General features: G+C 52.4%; 1 protein-coding gene and 2 non-coding genes across 3 annotated transcripts; 1 reads left to right on the top strand and 2 right to left on the bottom strand.

Moving 5' to 3' along the window:
- Positions 1-6,426: 6,426 nt before the first annotated feature.
- LOC100904359 (bromodomain-containing protein 4-like) lies at positions 6,427-12,742 on the top strand. The gene is made up of 6 exons (XM_029110735.1): positions 6,427-7,256; positions 7,287-7,972; positions 8,081-8,293; positions 9,001-9,218; positions 12,048-12,471; positions 12,609-12,742. Exons 1-6 carry the CDS (start codon positions 6,427-6,429, stop codon positions 12,740-12,742), a joined length of 2,505 nt encoding a protein of 834 aa, XP_028966568.1.
- Positions 8,439-8,511, bottom strand: TRNAK-UUU (transfer RNA lysine (anticodon UUU)). The gene has a single exon. It is a non-coding gene; the product is annotated as a tRNA-Lys (tRNA).
- TRNAR-UCU (transfer RNA arginine (anticodon UCU)) lies at positions 9,556-9,628 on the bottom strand. Its single transcript has one exon. It is a non-coding gene; the product is annotated as a tRNA-Arg (tRNA).
- Positions 12,743-13,513: the final 771 nt, after the last annotated feature.

Below are 13,513 nucleotides of genomic sequence, written 5' to 3'. Positions count from 1 at the left end.
CATCATAGAGCATCATCTTCTCAAGTTTGATGATGATGCTCGATAGGAGCATCGGATACTCATCGCCGTCCACTCTTGGCATCGAATTTCGAAATTCCTCAGCTGTCCTCAACAACACTTGAGAGAAAAGGTTACGTCGGCTGACGTTTTCCAACCGTCTTTCTCCGTCAAGCGTCCATCATGATAGTGACTTGATCGAAGCTCTGAATACCGTGTACGCTGGGCTCGTGACGCTGCTTTGCACTCGGAACTCGACTCCCCGAGGGACCGCGGCTCCCGACCGGTTCCCATACGGTGCCGGATAGGAGTAGGATGTCGGATTGTCGGTGTTAATTTCAATCTCGAGGAGCTGGCTTCGTGTCAGGGACCAGCAATCATGGATTAGGCTCCGAGGCCCGATGCACGGCAACGACCTGACGATCGCTGGTTGAGAATCGTGACCGTCTGGCGAGAACAATGCCTTTGCAAAAGTCAGCGGAACTGCCCTGTCCATCAGAGATTAGAATCAGCAATCGTGAAACCTAGTACCGCGCGGCGGTTCGCCCGTGTACGAGCTTATGGCCCGGAATCGAGAGGTGTAATAAGTTTAACGCTATTTAAAATATTTATTTAATATAACGAAATATCCGATATTCAGCGTAAACGGAGGAATGAAATATATTGAGTTCAATGCTGAATCTTCACACTCGTGAGGGGGTGAGCGATGCGAAATACCAAGAGATTCTGAGCGGAACTTCCAGAGATGTCCAAAACGAAGAGATGTGGAAAATCTCGTGCCCGGGGATCGTTCCCCTCGCTGGCATCTTCTCCAGACGTGTTCGCTCTCATGAATGGGGGACACGCATTCTCTTCTCAGCTCGACTCTGTTGCCTCTCGTCAAGACAACTCGTCGACCCAACGCTCTAAGGTCTGATGTCAATCCTGGCCACCATCAGGGCTCGACGCTTTCGCTGGACGGCGCGGTGTCTCCGAAATTCCGCCGGCTGCAGGTGACGAACTCGGTCGGGATCGAGAACGGAACCGAGAACCTACGGCCGGCGCTCCGAGTGGATCATTACGATCGGTCGCTATGGACGTCAGCGACGATGGTCGTGGCGACCAATCTCACGACCGATGCATGGAGGTCAACAACCCTAAGAGCCGAGACGGATGATCTGAAAGCTCCTAACCCGCATCGAGACTTGCTCACGTATAAACTATTACCCATTATGTAATAACTACCGACGAGGATTACAGATCACCGCTCACTTGCTCGCCTGCTCGCTCGTCTGTCTGTAAGTTGGCTGGCTCGCTCGCTGGCTCGTCGAGAGAAAAACGGGGAAAAAAGTAGACGAAGAAAAGGTAGAAGAAACTGAAACATGAGGCGAGTCTCGAGCGCCAAGAATTTCTGCTTCGCTCAGGCAAGACTTGTTGGTCGGCTGGTTGCTTGGTGGCTGGCTCGCCCGTTCGCTCAGTTCTTCGGTCATTACATTTCAACTTGATCGAGTTGATCTGTCCGCTTTAGAAAATGACAAACACCGGCTGACACGAAAACAGTTACGGACTGAACCAAAGGAGATGGAAAAGTCAACATGGACTCGCTTAGTGGCCGGAATCAGAAAACGAGCTAAGCCAATCTATTGCTGTCTTTCATTTTCGTGATGGAGATCAGCCGGGCTTAACAATCATTTGCTCATTCTACAGCGATGATCCGTCCGCGGGTAACGGTGCACCAAACGAAGTTTCTCGCAGAATAACCCCGAGAGAGGAGCCGACTCCCTCTCGATCGGATATTTCGGATGAAACCCCCTCAATTTTGTTGGTTGGCGAAGAGGACCGATCCGAATTCCAAAGGTCACAACGTTTTCAGACTTGGACAGGTGCAATCAGCGGATCGGGCGTGTCTGCTTTGTCCTGCGTGAGGCAAGTCGGAAGGCGACGACGGCCGCACGAGCTTCTTCCCGCTCCTGCAGAATTGCCTCACATCGGATAAGGATTCCATCAAATCGTCTGGGACAACTCGAAGTGAACTTGAGCGACATTGACACGAGCATGATCGCAGATGCTAATCGGAAAGCGCATCATTAACAAAGGAGACGTTTTGCTCAAAGGAACGTCTCAAGGCCCTGAGCTAGCCGGATGCTCGTCATCGACGATGCCCTCTCGCTGCCTGCGTCGCAGTGAACCGGAATCCCGGTCCGCCACGTCACTGACCGGCGTACGCCGAGGCTCGAATCGGGAGGGATCCAGTCGTACTCGAACGGTCCCGAAGGGAAATACGCGTTGTGACGTCGGTGGCCGTCTGAGCGGCATTGAAACGTGCGGGGAACCACTCGATTGCCAAGGACGAAAGCTCAGCTTAGCTGTTGTCCCCGCGATTTATGGAACTGAAAAATCGAAGTTCGAATGAAGGACTTCGGCCATTGGGACGCATGGATCGAAAGTCGGGTTCAGAACACGGAGTCCGACGATGGAGGTTCGAGAAGCACTTTGTTCTCGGGCGAGTAGAAAAGGGTTTCGCGAATGAATGCTCTCGATTTATTGACGAAGGCTGAGTGAACTCCAAGATTCTAAGCGCAGTGCTGATCCATTACCAAGAGCAGACTGAGGTGGTCCCGGGCGCCCATCGGAAGACGAATCGTTTCACTGGTGATGGTGATAGAGACTGATGGCGGGCTGTACGTTGAGTCGGAGCGCTGTCGATCCTACCCGAGGGCTTCGGCATGTCCAGGCCCCAACGTGATGAAGCAGCATCGTTTTTCGGTTTGCCTCATGCCAATCCTCGGATAACGGTCACTCATCTGGAAACTCGTTGCATGACTTAGACTTGAGTTCGACGGTGCTAAGCGCCGTCGGCAGACGAAGAAACGCGAACGATGACCGAGAGCGTAGGAAAGTTCGGGAATTCGATGGCGGTGTTTCCCGACTCCAGAAGACTCGTCCTCATGCGCTCGTTCCCGAACCCGACTCCGAATTGGAAGCTCGAATCCACCCAAGTTCGACCGGTGCAAATCGATTCCGAGGGTGCCTAATGCGAATTTGTGAGCTGACAGAATCGGAGTGTTTCCCGATCTGCGGTTGTTGAACCCTGAGAGGGGCCCCGGTCGGCTGAGTGGTATCCATTTCAATTACGTGTCACCCTCGTCTTGTGGCTTCGAAGTCTCGCCTCCCTCCTCCGAAGAAGACAACGAACCAACCACAGCAGACACCGCCATTATCCGGAGAACGAGTGGAGACAGGAACTTGACCATCATTAGCTCCGACGCCAGAAACAGCTGATCGACACAAGGAATGGAATGGATACAGCTGGCCCACTCGCTCGCGCGATTCATGCTTCTTCCGCGCGATATTCTCTCGTTCAGCTAGCTTGGGAGGTGTCACACCAGATCTGATGCATTGAACCATAGTCCTTCAGACTTGGACCGAATCCCTGGTTCGATGCATTATTTATGAGTGCACATATTCACATATCTGAACTGAGTGTGCATACTCGCCACTCATCAGTCGAGGCCCATTCCACATCAGGCCGCTGGAAAACAACTTCTCGCTCGCTAACTGCTCCTCGAAGGTTTTGACATCGGGCATCCGAAGATAGATGGGAGAAAGGCACTTGGTAGCGACGAATTATTACGATGTGGCGCGCAGATTCCAGGCTCGGGCTGTGGCGTACCGTGGATCGGGGATGTATCTCGTAATTTCGCCAAAACTCCCATAAGCAACACCAGTTCGGGGATTGGCATAGAATGTCGGGGATTCGGGGGCATCGTGAACTTCCAGCTCCTCGAGCCTTTCCCGGAAAGGGTACGTGGATCCAGAAATAGTGAGGGTTGAAGAATCGGCGAGAAGATTTTTCATCCGATCTCCGATCTCAACCATGGAGGCTTTCACTTCGGAAAATCCAAGCGAGTGTCGATAGTTGTCGTGAGAAATAGCGCGGAAACAGCTCATCTTGGATTCTTCCAATGAGAAGACAACGCAATGACAACACCGACATGAAGAACTAAGGGAAGATATCGTCCGCCGGACGAACACTCGACAAAATGATCGGCAGCAAGAGGCAGAAGCATCTTCGGACTGAGATTCAGTACAAAAGTCTTGTTTCAAAATTCGAAGTGCGATGGGGTCACTAGTCGCCACTCATGACGTCAACATCGCTTCGGAAATCCGCCGGGAAATGGTGGGGATCGGGCGCCTTATGGTGCGGAAGACGGTAGTATCGGTCAGTCTCCTCAAGTAGTGAGACTTGGTCCCAGGTATCCCCATACGTCTCACCGACTCCGAAGGCGTTGACGATTTTCTCTGCTTTGCGATCGGCGGATCCGTATCGGAATTCGATGCAAAATACAGTCTGATTGATGCATTCCGTTAAGTTCATTTGGCTCATCATTGTGTGATACGCGCGAAACGCAGAGAAGTCCATCGATTTTCAAATGGTCCGATGCTCAACTCATGCGGAGTTGAACGTCATCTCCGGCGATGCGCTCTAGACCAGATGATCGTCGGTGTCCGGGAAAATTTCCTCCGGTCCATTCGCTAGGTTTGGGAAGACATTCCCGGCATTGGGAATTTCGAGACTATTCTGGTTCATCTAATCGACGAAGACGTTCCTCCTCGCAGACTCGTGGACTCGAATGGTGATCGTCCAATATTTAATCATTCGATGGGACTGCATACATCCGAAATATGCGGATCAGCATAATTTATTTCCAACCAATTCCGAGAAATCAATCATGAGTCAGTGACATCGCTGCATCGACGAGCATCGAATGGACTCCGGAGCGGGCGGATTTTCACAGCTACCGGTCCTGTCGCGCGGGCGATGAGGGAAAGTTCGCTGCATTTTACGGTCGCACTTTTACCGTTTTCCCTTTTGTTTATTCTCACTGTACGGGCGACACTTTCACTCATCATCGGATCCCTTTGTGTCGAGGGTCAAAACATTGTGCCCACTGAAGAAGCGCGCGCGGTGTCCGACAGCTAACCGAGTGTTTTCCCCCTGGGTGGCTGCTTGACTGACTGACTGACTGCCTGTCTGTCTGTCTAGCAATATCATCATTGTTTCCATCGTCGAGGCAAAGTGGACGCGACTCGACCTGCTCTTCCATGTTCATGTGATGTTCGTCTGTCTAAAAAAAGAAGTTTGATTCTCAACGAGCGACCCTGACTCGAGGGAGCCTACCCCCTGAACAATGATTAAACGGCGCCTACGAGGCGTCATTCACGGCGGAAGTTTGTGTGACCGCCGCCACCGTTGGCAGAGCTCACTTGTTACATAAAAACCCATTGCACGAAATCGGGATGGGTCTCAGTCGGTACTGTTGTCTCCCGTTCGCAGCCAAAAGCTTCTCGTAGTTTGTTCGATACAAGCCGAAGGATGGGAAACTGATTCGATCTAGACGCGTGATCCCATCAGGACGACGGAAGCCACGACACCTCCGGATCAGCAAACGAAGAAGGAGCAGGAGAAAAGAGATAACAAAAAAATATACCTACCTCTTCCATCCATTCGGCTCAAATGCCAAGAAGACTTTATGAAAGATCTGAAGTGCATTCCTTCTGATGTCGAAAACACTCTTTGAACTCCTATCTATCCGAAAAAGCAGCTCAAGTTGTAAAGCGTAAATCGGATTGACGCTCGATTCGTCTGCCCTCGGACGGGGCGCTTTTGATCAGCCTAATGTGCTTCATTTGGTGACGGACGCACGTCAAAATCACGCCCTTCCGAGTACGCGGCGCATAAATTTTCGTTCCTCTCCTTGACACTCCGAGAACGAAGAGTCGGATGCGAAGAAATAGACAGCCGTTCACGAAGTTTACGAGGGAAGATCGCCGACTCGACTACAGAGAAAATTGCATTTCTTTCCCACTAGTCGGTCGGCTCGATCAGTAAAACAGTGTTAGCTGCCCAACGGACTTCTGAGAATCTCTGACGTCGATGGCGGACAGAAGTCATTCGTATTTGTTTCGTCTCCGCGCACTCGAGAAATTCGCAAGTACTAATATCGATTTGACTGGCGGATGATGATGACGAATACTTATACTCGAATTCCCTGATTGGAACGGTCAATCCGAAATCCAGCAAGACTCCCCTCTCGCGTTTCAACTTCGGTGTTTGGAGCTGCTGAGCGAGCACCGAACGTCCGGCCGGTGCGCGGACCGGGCGGAAAGGAGGCACGCTTCGCGCTGGGGCTCTCTGGCTTCGGTTGGGGCTTCTTCGGTTTCCTCCTTATTCTTGTTCTGTACATCCCTCTCCGCTAGCTTCGAGCTAAGGGCTCTTCTTTCTTGTCTTGTCAATAAAGGCTCACACGTGCTACCCCGTAGGGACAGTCGATGTTGTCACCGTCGAGTTCCGCATCATTTACTTGTTGTACCTCCGTCCCGTAGTGCTGCCGCTCCTGCTCGTAGTCTGTTGTCGAGGGTGTCCAACGTTGTCCTCTCCGCGTTACGATGGCCCTCCGCGGCCAGACTGTGCTCGTTCTGTGTTCGATTGTTGTGCTTCTCGGAGTTCAATTAGTTCAGGGACAAAAGGATTCGGCGGTGAAGAGCCCTCAGATCCATGGGGGAGACTGGAAGCCAATTGTTACCGACCCGAAGACGGGCAAGAATATCACATTGAAGATGAGTGAAAAAGTCGTGCTCACCAAATCCAAGCCAAAAAACATGGAGCCACAGAAAATAAACCTGGACGTGAAATCGGATCGAGCCGGCAGACTTCTCATCGAGCCGGGCAACTCGAACGCGTTCTACGTCTACCTGCCCGCGCGCTTCCTCCACCCGGACACTTCGGACGCTCACGACGGTGGTAGTCACGGCGGTGGTTTCCGTGGCGGTAACCATCACCATCATCAAGATACATCGTTCAGGCGACCTAATGGCCACTTCGATCATGGTCCGTCGTTCGGGCCGCAGGGTCCATCTCCAGGTCCATCGGGGCCCTCGACTTTCGTGCCCTCCGACTCGGGCCGTCATCGGCCCAACTATCTGCCGGATCAGGGTTCCGATGTCCAGCCGGGTGGGGTCCGGATCTACAGTGGTTTCCATCCGGTGCACACACCACCTCAGAGTCAGAACTATCAGAGACCGCAACCGGCATATCAGCCTCCGCCCGGAGCCGAACCGACTCCCGTGTCCCAGTACACTTCGTCCGGAGGTCCCCAAATGTACATTCCTCAAGGGGAAATCCCTCGCCCAAACCCTCAGAGTTATCACGGACCCAGGGCGGAGAATGGGCCTCAGTATTCGGTCCCTCCCCAACAGCAGCAGCAGCAGCAGCAGCAGTATCGTCCTCAGCAGGGCCCTCAGCAGAGACCTCAACAATACAACTCAGCCCCTCCCCATAGCTCGTCAGCGCCGCAACCGTCGAAATTCCCCTCGGGAGGAGGATATGGAGTTCCGGATATCGATGACACCGAGGACGATGACCTGCCCGAACCGGGTTACGGAAGCGCTCCTCGAGCACCGAGTCCTCCGCCGACCGAACGCCCTGAGCCAGGCTACGGGAACAATCGCCGTCGACCCGGCCCCGACTACAGTCAGCCGCAGCAGCAGCAGCAGCAGCCGCCCTCTCAGCTCCCACCACCTCAGCAAGTTCCTCCCCAGCCAGCCCTCTATGTCCCGACCCCCCCACAGTTCCAAAGCCCCCCTCAAATCGAACGCGGTTACGGCGCTCCGCGACGTCCATCGTCTTACGGACAGGCCCCTCAGTCGTACCAAGGCCAACTTGCTCAGCCCCAATCCAAAGCCTTCGACCCGAGTCCAAGACCTGTCGGAATAGTTTCTGCTAGACCGCACAGCCCATCGAGCTATAGCCAACCGATACAGAGACCGCAGGAGCCGCCGAAATACAGCAAACCGATCCCTCTCGAACCGCCCGTCAAATCGGGCGGCGGTGGCGGTGGTTACGGACGTCCAGAGCCTTATGAGGACGACGACGTCCCTCAACGACCTCAAGTGCGACCAGTGACCGTGGCGCCGTCCCCTGAATTCTTCCCGGGTGAGTCCTAGATCCTTCCGGTTGCGCGAGATCACGCGACTGCTGGGAGCTCGTGATCCGAAGTCTTGACCTGAGCGTCTGGAATTCTGAGATATACGCTTGCTATAGGTACCGTCTCCCCGGCTCGCACTCCCACTGAAGACGAGAAAGCCGGTGTGGGAATCATCGAACCGAGAGGACTCCCAACTTGTGCTGCAACTCCAAGACCACAAACCCAGAGCCAGGGCTTGAGAGACATCGCGAGAGAACTCGGTGCCGATTACGTATTCACAGACTTCGGTGTTTCGGAGGCCGACATCTTCTCTTCGGCAGGAAACGAAGGTGAGTAGCGCGGCTCATCGCAATCCCGTCGCCGTTGAATATTTTTTTCCACTTCGGCATTACACCTAAGTCGGGGGCGGAGAAGCCGCGCATTTCGCCGTTCGGAGCAAAATTTAATTCATCGAGACGTGCAGCAAAAAGAGAGCGCCCAGACAGGGGCTCGAACCCTGGACCGTTAGGTTAAAAGCCTAACGCTCTACCGACTGAGCTATCTGGGCACGTCGCTCGAATGGAGTCAAGTACAGAATTGAACATTGCAAGACGGTCGTCAGGTGACGGTGGCCGTTTGGACATTTAGGCTTGGACCAACAAATCTTGAAGACGTGAGGAGAAGCCGTGTGTGGTAAAGCGGCCCCTCCGCTTCTCGGCCGACCAAGCGATCGAAAGGAATCCGCTTCACGCGATGAACACGACATCTACACCGCAGAGAGTTCGGGCTCACTCGCGACACAGCAAGCCGGCAGAAATTTCGCTCGAAATATCAGTCGACCGTTACAAAGCTGCGCCAATCGCTACAGAGAAAGTTTCAGAAACTCTCTGGGCCGAGCGAGGCTGAGGGTGACAGTCAGGGTGAACAGACAACTCTGAAACGCTGCCCTTGGACAAGTGCCAAGCGTCATTGAGTTCAAGTTTCAGGGACCGCCAGCGTTTTGAACGCAACGATTTCGACTGTAGGACAGGAACGCTAAGGAGGTTAGAAATTTCAGGCCAATTTACAGTCTTCCTGCCCGCGAACGAAGCCCGCTTGTTCACCAATCCTGAGCTTTTGGCTTCCTGGCGTCAGAATCGCGACGCTTTCATGTCCACCTTGGCCAATCACATCGTGACGGGGCAAATCACGCTGGATCAACTCAAACGCGGAGGATCCTTCGTTACGAAAACCAGCCAGAACGCTATCATCAACAGCCGAGGCCACGACGACGGGGTAAGTTCCACGTTCCGGTCCGCGACTTCTCCAGCATCTTAAGGATATGCGGAATAGGAGCGATGCTCGTTTTGTGTAGAGTTGTGTGGAACTCTCACGGATCTGATTAAGGGCCGACGGCGTCCGAGTCTCCCGACCGCTGCCCCGGGGCGGTACCTTCGGGGCATTGATGAGCGCTTGGCGCCAAAAGATTTGAAATGCGCTCGTAAACATCACGTTCCTGTCTTATTGGATTGTGACGGCGTTGGAAACAGTCGATCTGTTGGCAGCGGCGCTCAATCCGATTGACTCACGTCGAAATCGAGATGGGAGAGACTTTTGAGCAAAAGATGTGCACCATCCCTGGCGGGAGTCGAACCCGCGACCTTTGGATTAGAAGTCCAACGCGCTATCCACTGCGCTACAGGGACACATAGGCCTGACGCGCCGCTTCTGGGAGTGACTATATCGAGTACTGTTTCGAGTAAAATATGTAGAAGAATTAAACCACAGAAAGAGGAGAAGGTGGATTCACGCCCGATCTCAGACTGGGATTTGAATTCAGACTCCCTCGTAGCGCTTGCTGAGTAGGTTGCTAGGTTAATCGAATAGGCTCGACGAGGAACCTATGGCGAGGCGAACAAATCATGCATGGTCGGGTGTTGAAGGAAGTTCAGGCACTCGCTGTGATTGAGTGAGTAGGAGAATGAGTGAAAGTTCTCGACGAGCCCGCGGAAACCTTTGAGAATTTCTCAGCCATCGTCCGCATTTATGATCATCACAACACATTCGGATCGCTTGTAAGAGCGACGCAGCGGGGTCTTCCGTCTTCATGTCTGAAGTCGGTTTGCCTGTCACTTGTTATGTCAGTGATTTCTTCTTTTTCCGCCGCTTCCTTGATTTTCGTTAGAAGTGTGGTTCTCAAGTTGACAATGACGTAGACTACGATGAACTTTGACTCACGCGGGGAGAAATCGTCCAAGAATATATACAGACGATGATGGCGCGGAGGCGCCATGCCGTCCCCTTGAATATGGCCAATTGCCGGAAAGCTCCGCGTCGAATGCTTTTGTGTGGGTTTTTCTGAAGTTTTTCGGAGCTCCGCCCGTCGTATTCCGAACGCTTTCAAGACGGTGATTTTGATGAGTTTCATTCGGAGCGGAATCGTACCGGACCTTCCGATAAAATCACGCTCGACGCATCTTGTGAACAGACCTAGGCTCAAGGGGACGGAGGGAACCGTAAAAGAAAAGGTGCGCTCGGCAGAGTTTCGGATGTCGAAAGAGTCTCCGAGCCAAATTTGAAGCGTCGATTATAGACAGGAATGCTAACGGTCGGAGAGTCCGGCAGATCCTTCAAGATGCAAAAAGAAATCGAGGAGAAAAATGAGAGTCCAGTCGGTGGTCGAGCCAATGATAGCCCTTCTTCTGATCACGATTATACGTCTCACTTAGTTTATAGAAGGCCGCTGGCAGTTAGGGATGAGGCCCCTCTCAAGTTACGTAAGCCCTCAACCATCGCGAACCACCTTAATGTTCCTTAGCTAAAATACAAGGGGCCATCTCGCAAATGGCTCTGTGCTCTGTGACAGTTGGCCATAGAGGTCGATACGCTACCGAATTCTACTCTCTGGCGAGATCAGCGGGACAGAGCTCCAAAATTCGCTCTGTTGATCATTCCGATGGTCTCGAGCTCGAGATCAGGGCTCTCGGTGCCCGAAGCCGAGCAGGGGTCGATGAGCTTTCTCGCAAAAATTCAGTCTTCGCTAACTTCATTCCGCGATTACGCGAATGACACCTTTTCCACGAATCTTCGTGGCTACAGCTTCCGGAGAAGCATGCGGCGACTCTCAAACAACGTCGTGTCAGGGTCAGGGCAGCGCCGCCGCAGTAATTTCTCGAGAGGAAGAAAGGGTTGTGCCCTCTCAGACATTTCATAGCACCGAGCGAGTTCCAGCCTTGTTCGAGGCTTTGTCCCAAAACTAATCGGGATTGATTTTCCATGGAAGCGAGCGAATCGAAGGATGACGCCTTGGTGATCCAATATTCAGACTCTTGTCAGTCTGTCAGTCAGCCCTCCCGATGACCTATAGGCTCCGCCAAACAACATGTTGAGGGCGTCTGGTCAAGCGTACAATTGCGTTATTGGGTATTTTCGAACAATTCCGAAAAGTTGTTCAAGCCTGTACAAAAGAACGAATCGCGGATGCCCTATGCGACCTGGTGCGATGGGAGCAACACTTAGCTCGTCGCAGACGGGAAAAAAAGACAACCACAACAAAGCCCACAACGGCAACGCTCACTTTCGAGCGATGTGAGCATGGAAAATAGCACTGTCAACGATATGACAAGCTTTGATAAGTCCATATGACATGATTTAACTGACTTGTGCACGGACGAATGGAGGGACTGTCCGCCGACGGACGGCCCAACCGGACGAATTGTAGAACAGACAGTCCCACGACGTCTCCAATTCAGTATTAAAAGGATGACGTTCTTCCTTGCGTCAGAGGTCACGTCGTCGCGGTCACGCGGAAGCTCCCCTAATTTTCACCTCAGCGTCCCTTGTCAACGAAAACAGTTTGTTGTCCGTTGCTCGGCCGCCACTTCTACGGGCTTGGAATTCGGCAGTGGCGACTTCGGCTCTTTGAGCCTGGGGAGAAAGCGAAAACAAGAACCAGCAGACTCCTTCGCGGAAATCGAACATTCGTCTCTCAGCTCGAATTTTATCAATTGGTTTTTGGTGTTTCTCATGACATTAGGACTCGCGACTACACGCGGTTGCATTGAGGACCGTAAACGATGTAGCCCAAACGTGTCGGCTTTTTTTCAACTGCGTTTCTCTCCTCAGGTGATCACTGTCAACGGGCAGAGAGTCATTTACGGAGATATTCAGATCCCTAACGGAGGGCTCCTACACATCGTCGGCGGGTTCATCCATCCTATCGCCGATGAGGAAGTTATTCCCCTGGTGGAGAAATGCGACAAATACGACGGCTTCGACACGTTGGCCGCAGGCACGGGTTTCAGCCGGGAGCTCGCCGGAAACGCCGGAGGGTACACTCTCTTCCTGCCGAGCAACGATGCGCTGTCGAAAGTTCCGAAAGACGAGCTGGCAGTCATCCGAACCAACACGACGGCGCTCATCGAGTTCCTGAGATACCATGTGGCTCAGGGCATTCACTATAGCAACGACCTTCGAGATGGCCAATATCTCACATCTCTGCATAGAAACATGCCGCTCCGTGTCGGCGTCAACATCGACGGTTGTAGAAGTACGTTCACGACCGTTGCACGGAATTTTTCAATGAGGCTGCTGACACGTAATTCTCAGAAGTCGACCGCATTCTTCCTGCAGGAGAAAGTCAAAGCCGAATTCGGAATTAATTCAGAATTGTGTCTTCGCTTTCAGGGCGCCTCTACGAGGTGAATAATTCGCCGTTGTACCGAGCCGACATCCCCGCGTCGAATGGAGTGGTCCACGTCGTCGACTGGGTTCTTCTGCCCAGCGACCACAAATGGTGCAAGGACGTCATCCTCCCATGAGAAAATGGTTGAAGTATTTCAGAGCCAGACACAGCGGCGTCGGTGGTGATCTGACGATCTCTCGGAGTCAAGCGATTTGAGGATTCTAAGTTAAGAGTCGAACAATAGGAGGCTCGAATCGCGAGCCTATTGATCGATTCGGCGAGTGGTATTCATCATCCTGTAACTTATGTAGCAAAATAGTTGGAACCACCGAGTTTTAGTGAAACTAATGACACCCTCTGCTGATATTGTCTTTTGTGTGCGTCGATCATTCACTATACATTCCTCGTCCAGTAAATTTTTCAATTATTATCAACTGCACCTGTCAGTGGTTCCGTCGATTTGTAATTTGTCCGTCGCTGGTCCCCCCACATCGAGAGAAACTCGATGGACGAGTCTATTTTTTGCAAATCTACTGTGTGAGTCAGCGGACTGAGATTCGGTGTCCGATCCTGTAAGAGGTTGTCAGCGGACCTCCTTAGTTCAAGGGAAGAAATCCGACGCGACCAAAAGACAAGACTCTATTGTACATACTGTTTTCTTCGAATAATTTCCGTGCGCCAAACCATGGCACCACCATAGAGTATTCCGACGATAATCTCTACCTCCACTAATATCGCATCGGGAGAGCTAATCATTGCCGAGAGAGATCATGTCAAGCTTCCGGAAGCAAGAATTCGAGAGAAAAAGATTTCCTTCCGTAGACGGTGGATGCTAGTTTGTGACATTTTCGCGGGGTCGAAAATACATATTGAGAAATTATCCCGTAAATGAGTGCGGATCATTCCG

The sequence above is a fragment of the Galendromus occidentalis genome, unplaced genomic scaffold, assembly GCF_000255335.2.
Source record: "Galendromus occidentalis unplaced genomic scaffold, Mocc_1.1 scf7180000077086, whole genome shotgun sequence".
Lineage (NCBI taxonomy): Eukaryota > Metazoa > Arthropoda > Arachnida > Mesostigmata > Phytoseiidae > Galendromus > Galendromus occidentalis.
The sequence above is the reverse complement of the archived record's forward strand: the minus strand, read 5'-3'. Positions and strand labels throughout refer to the sequence as shown.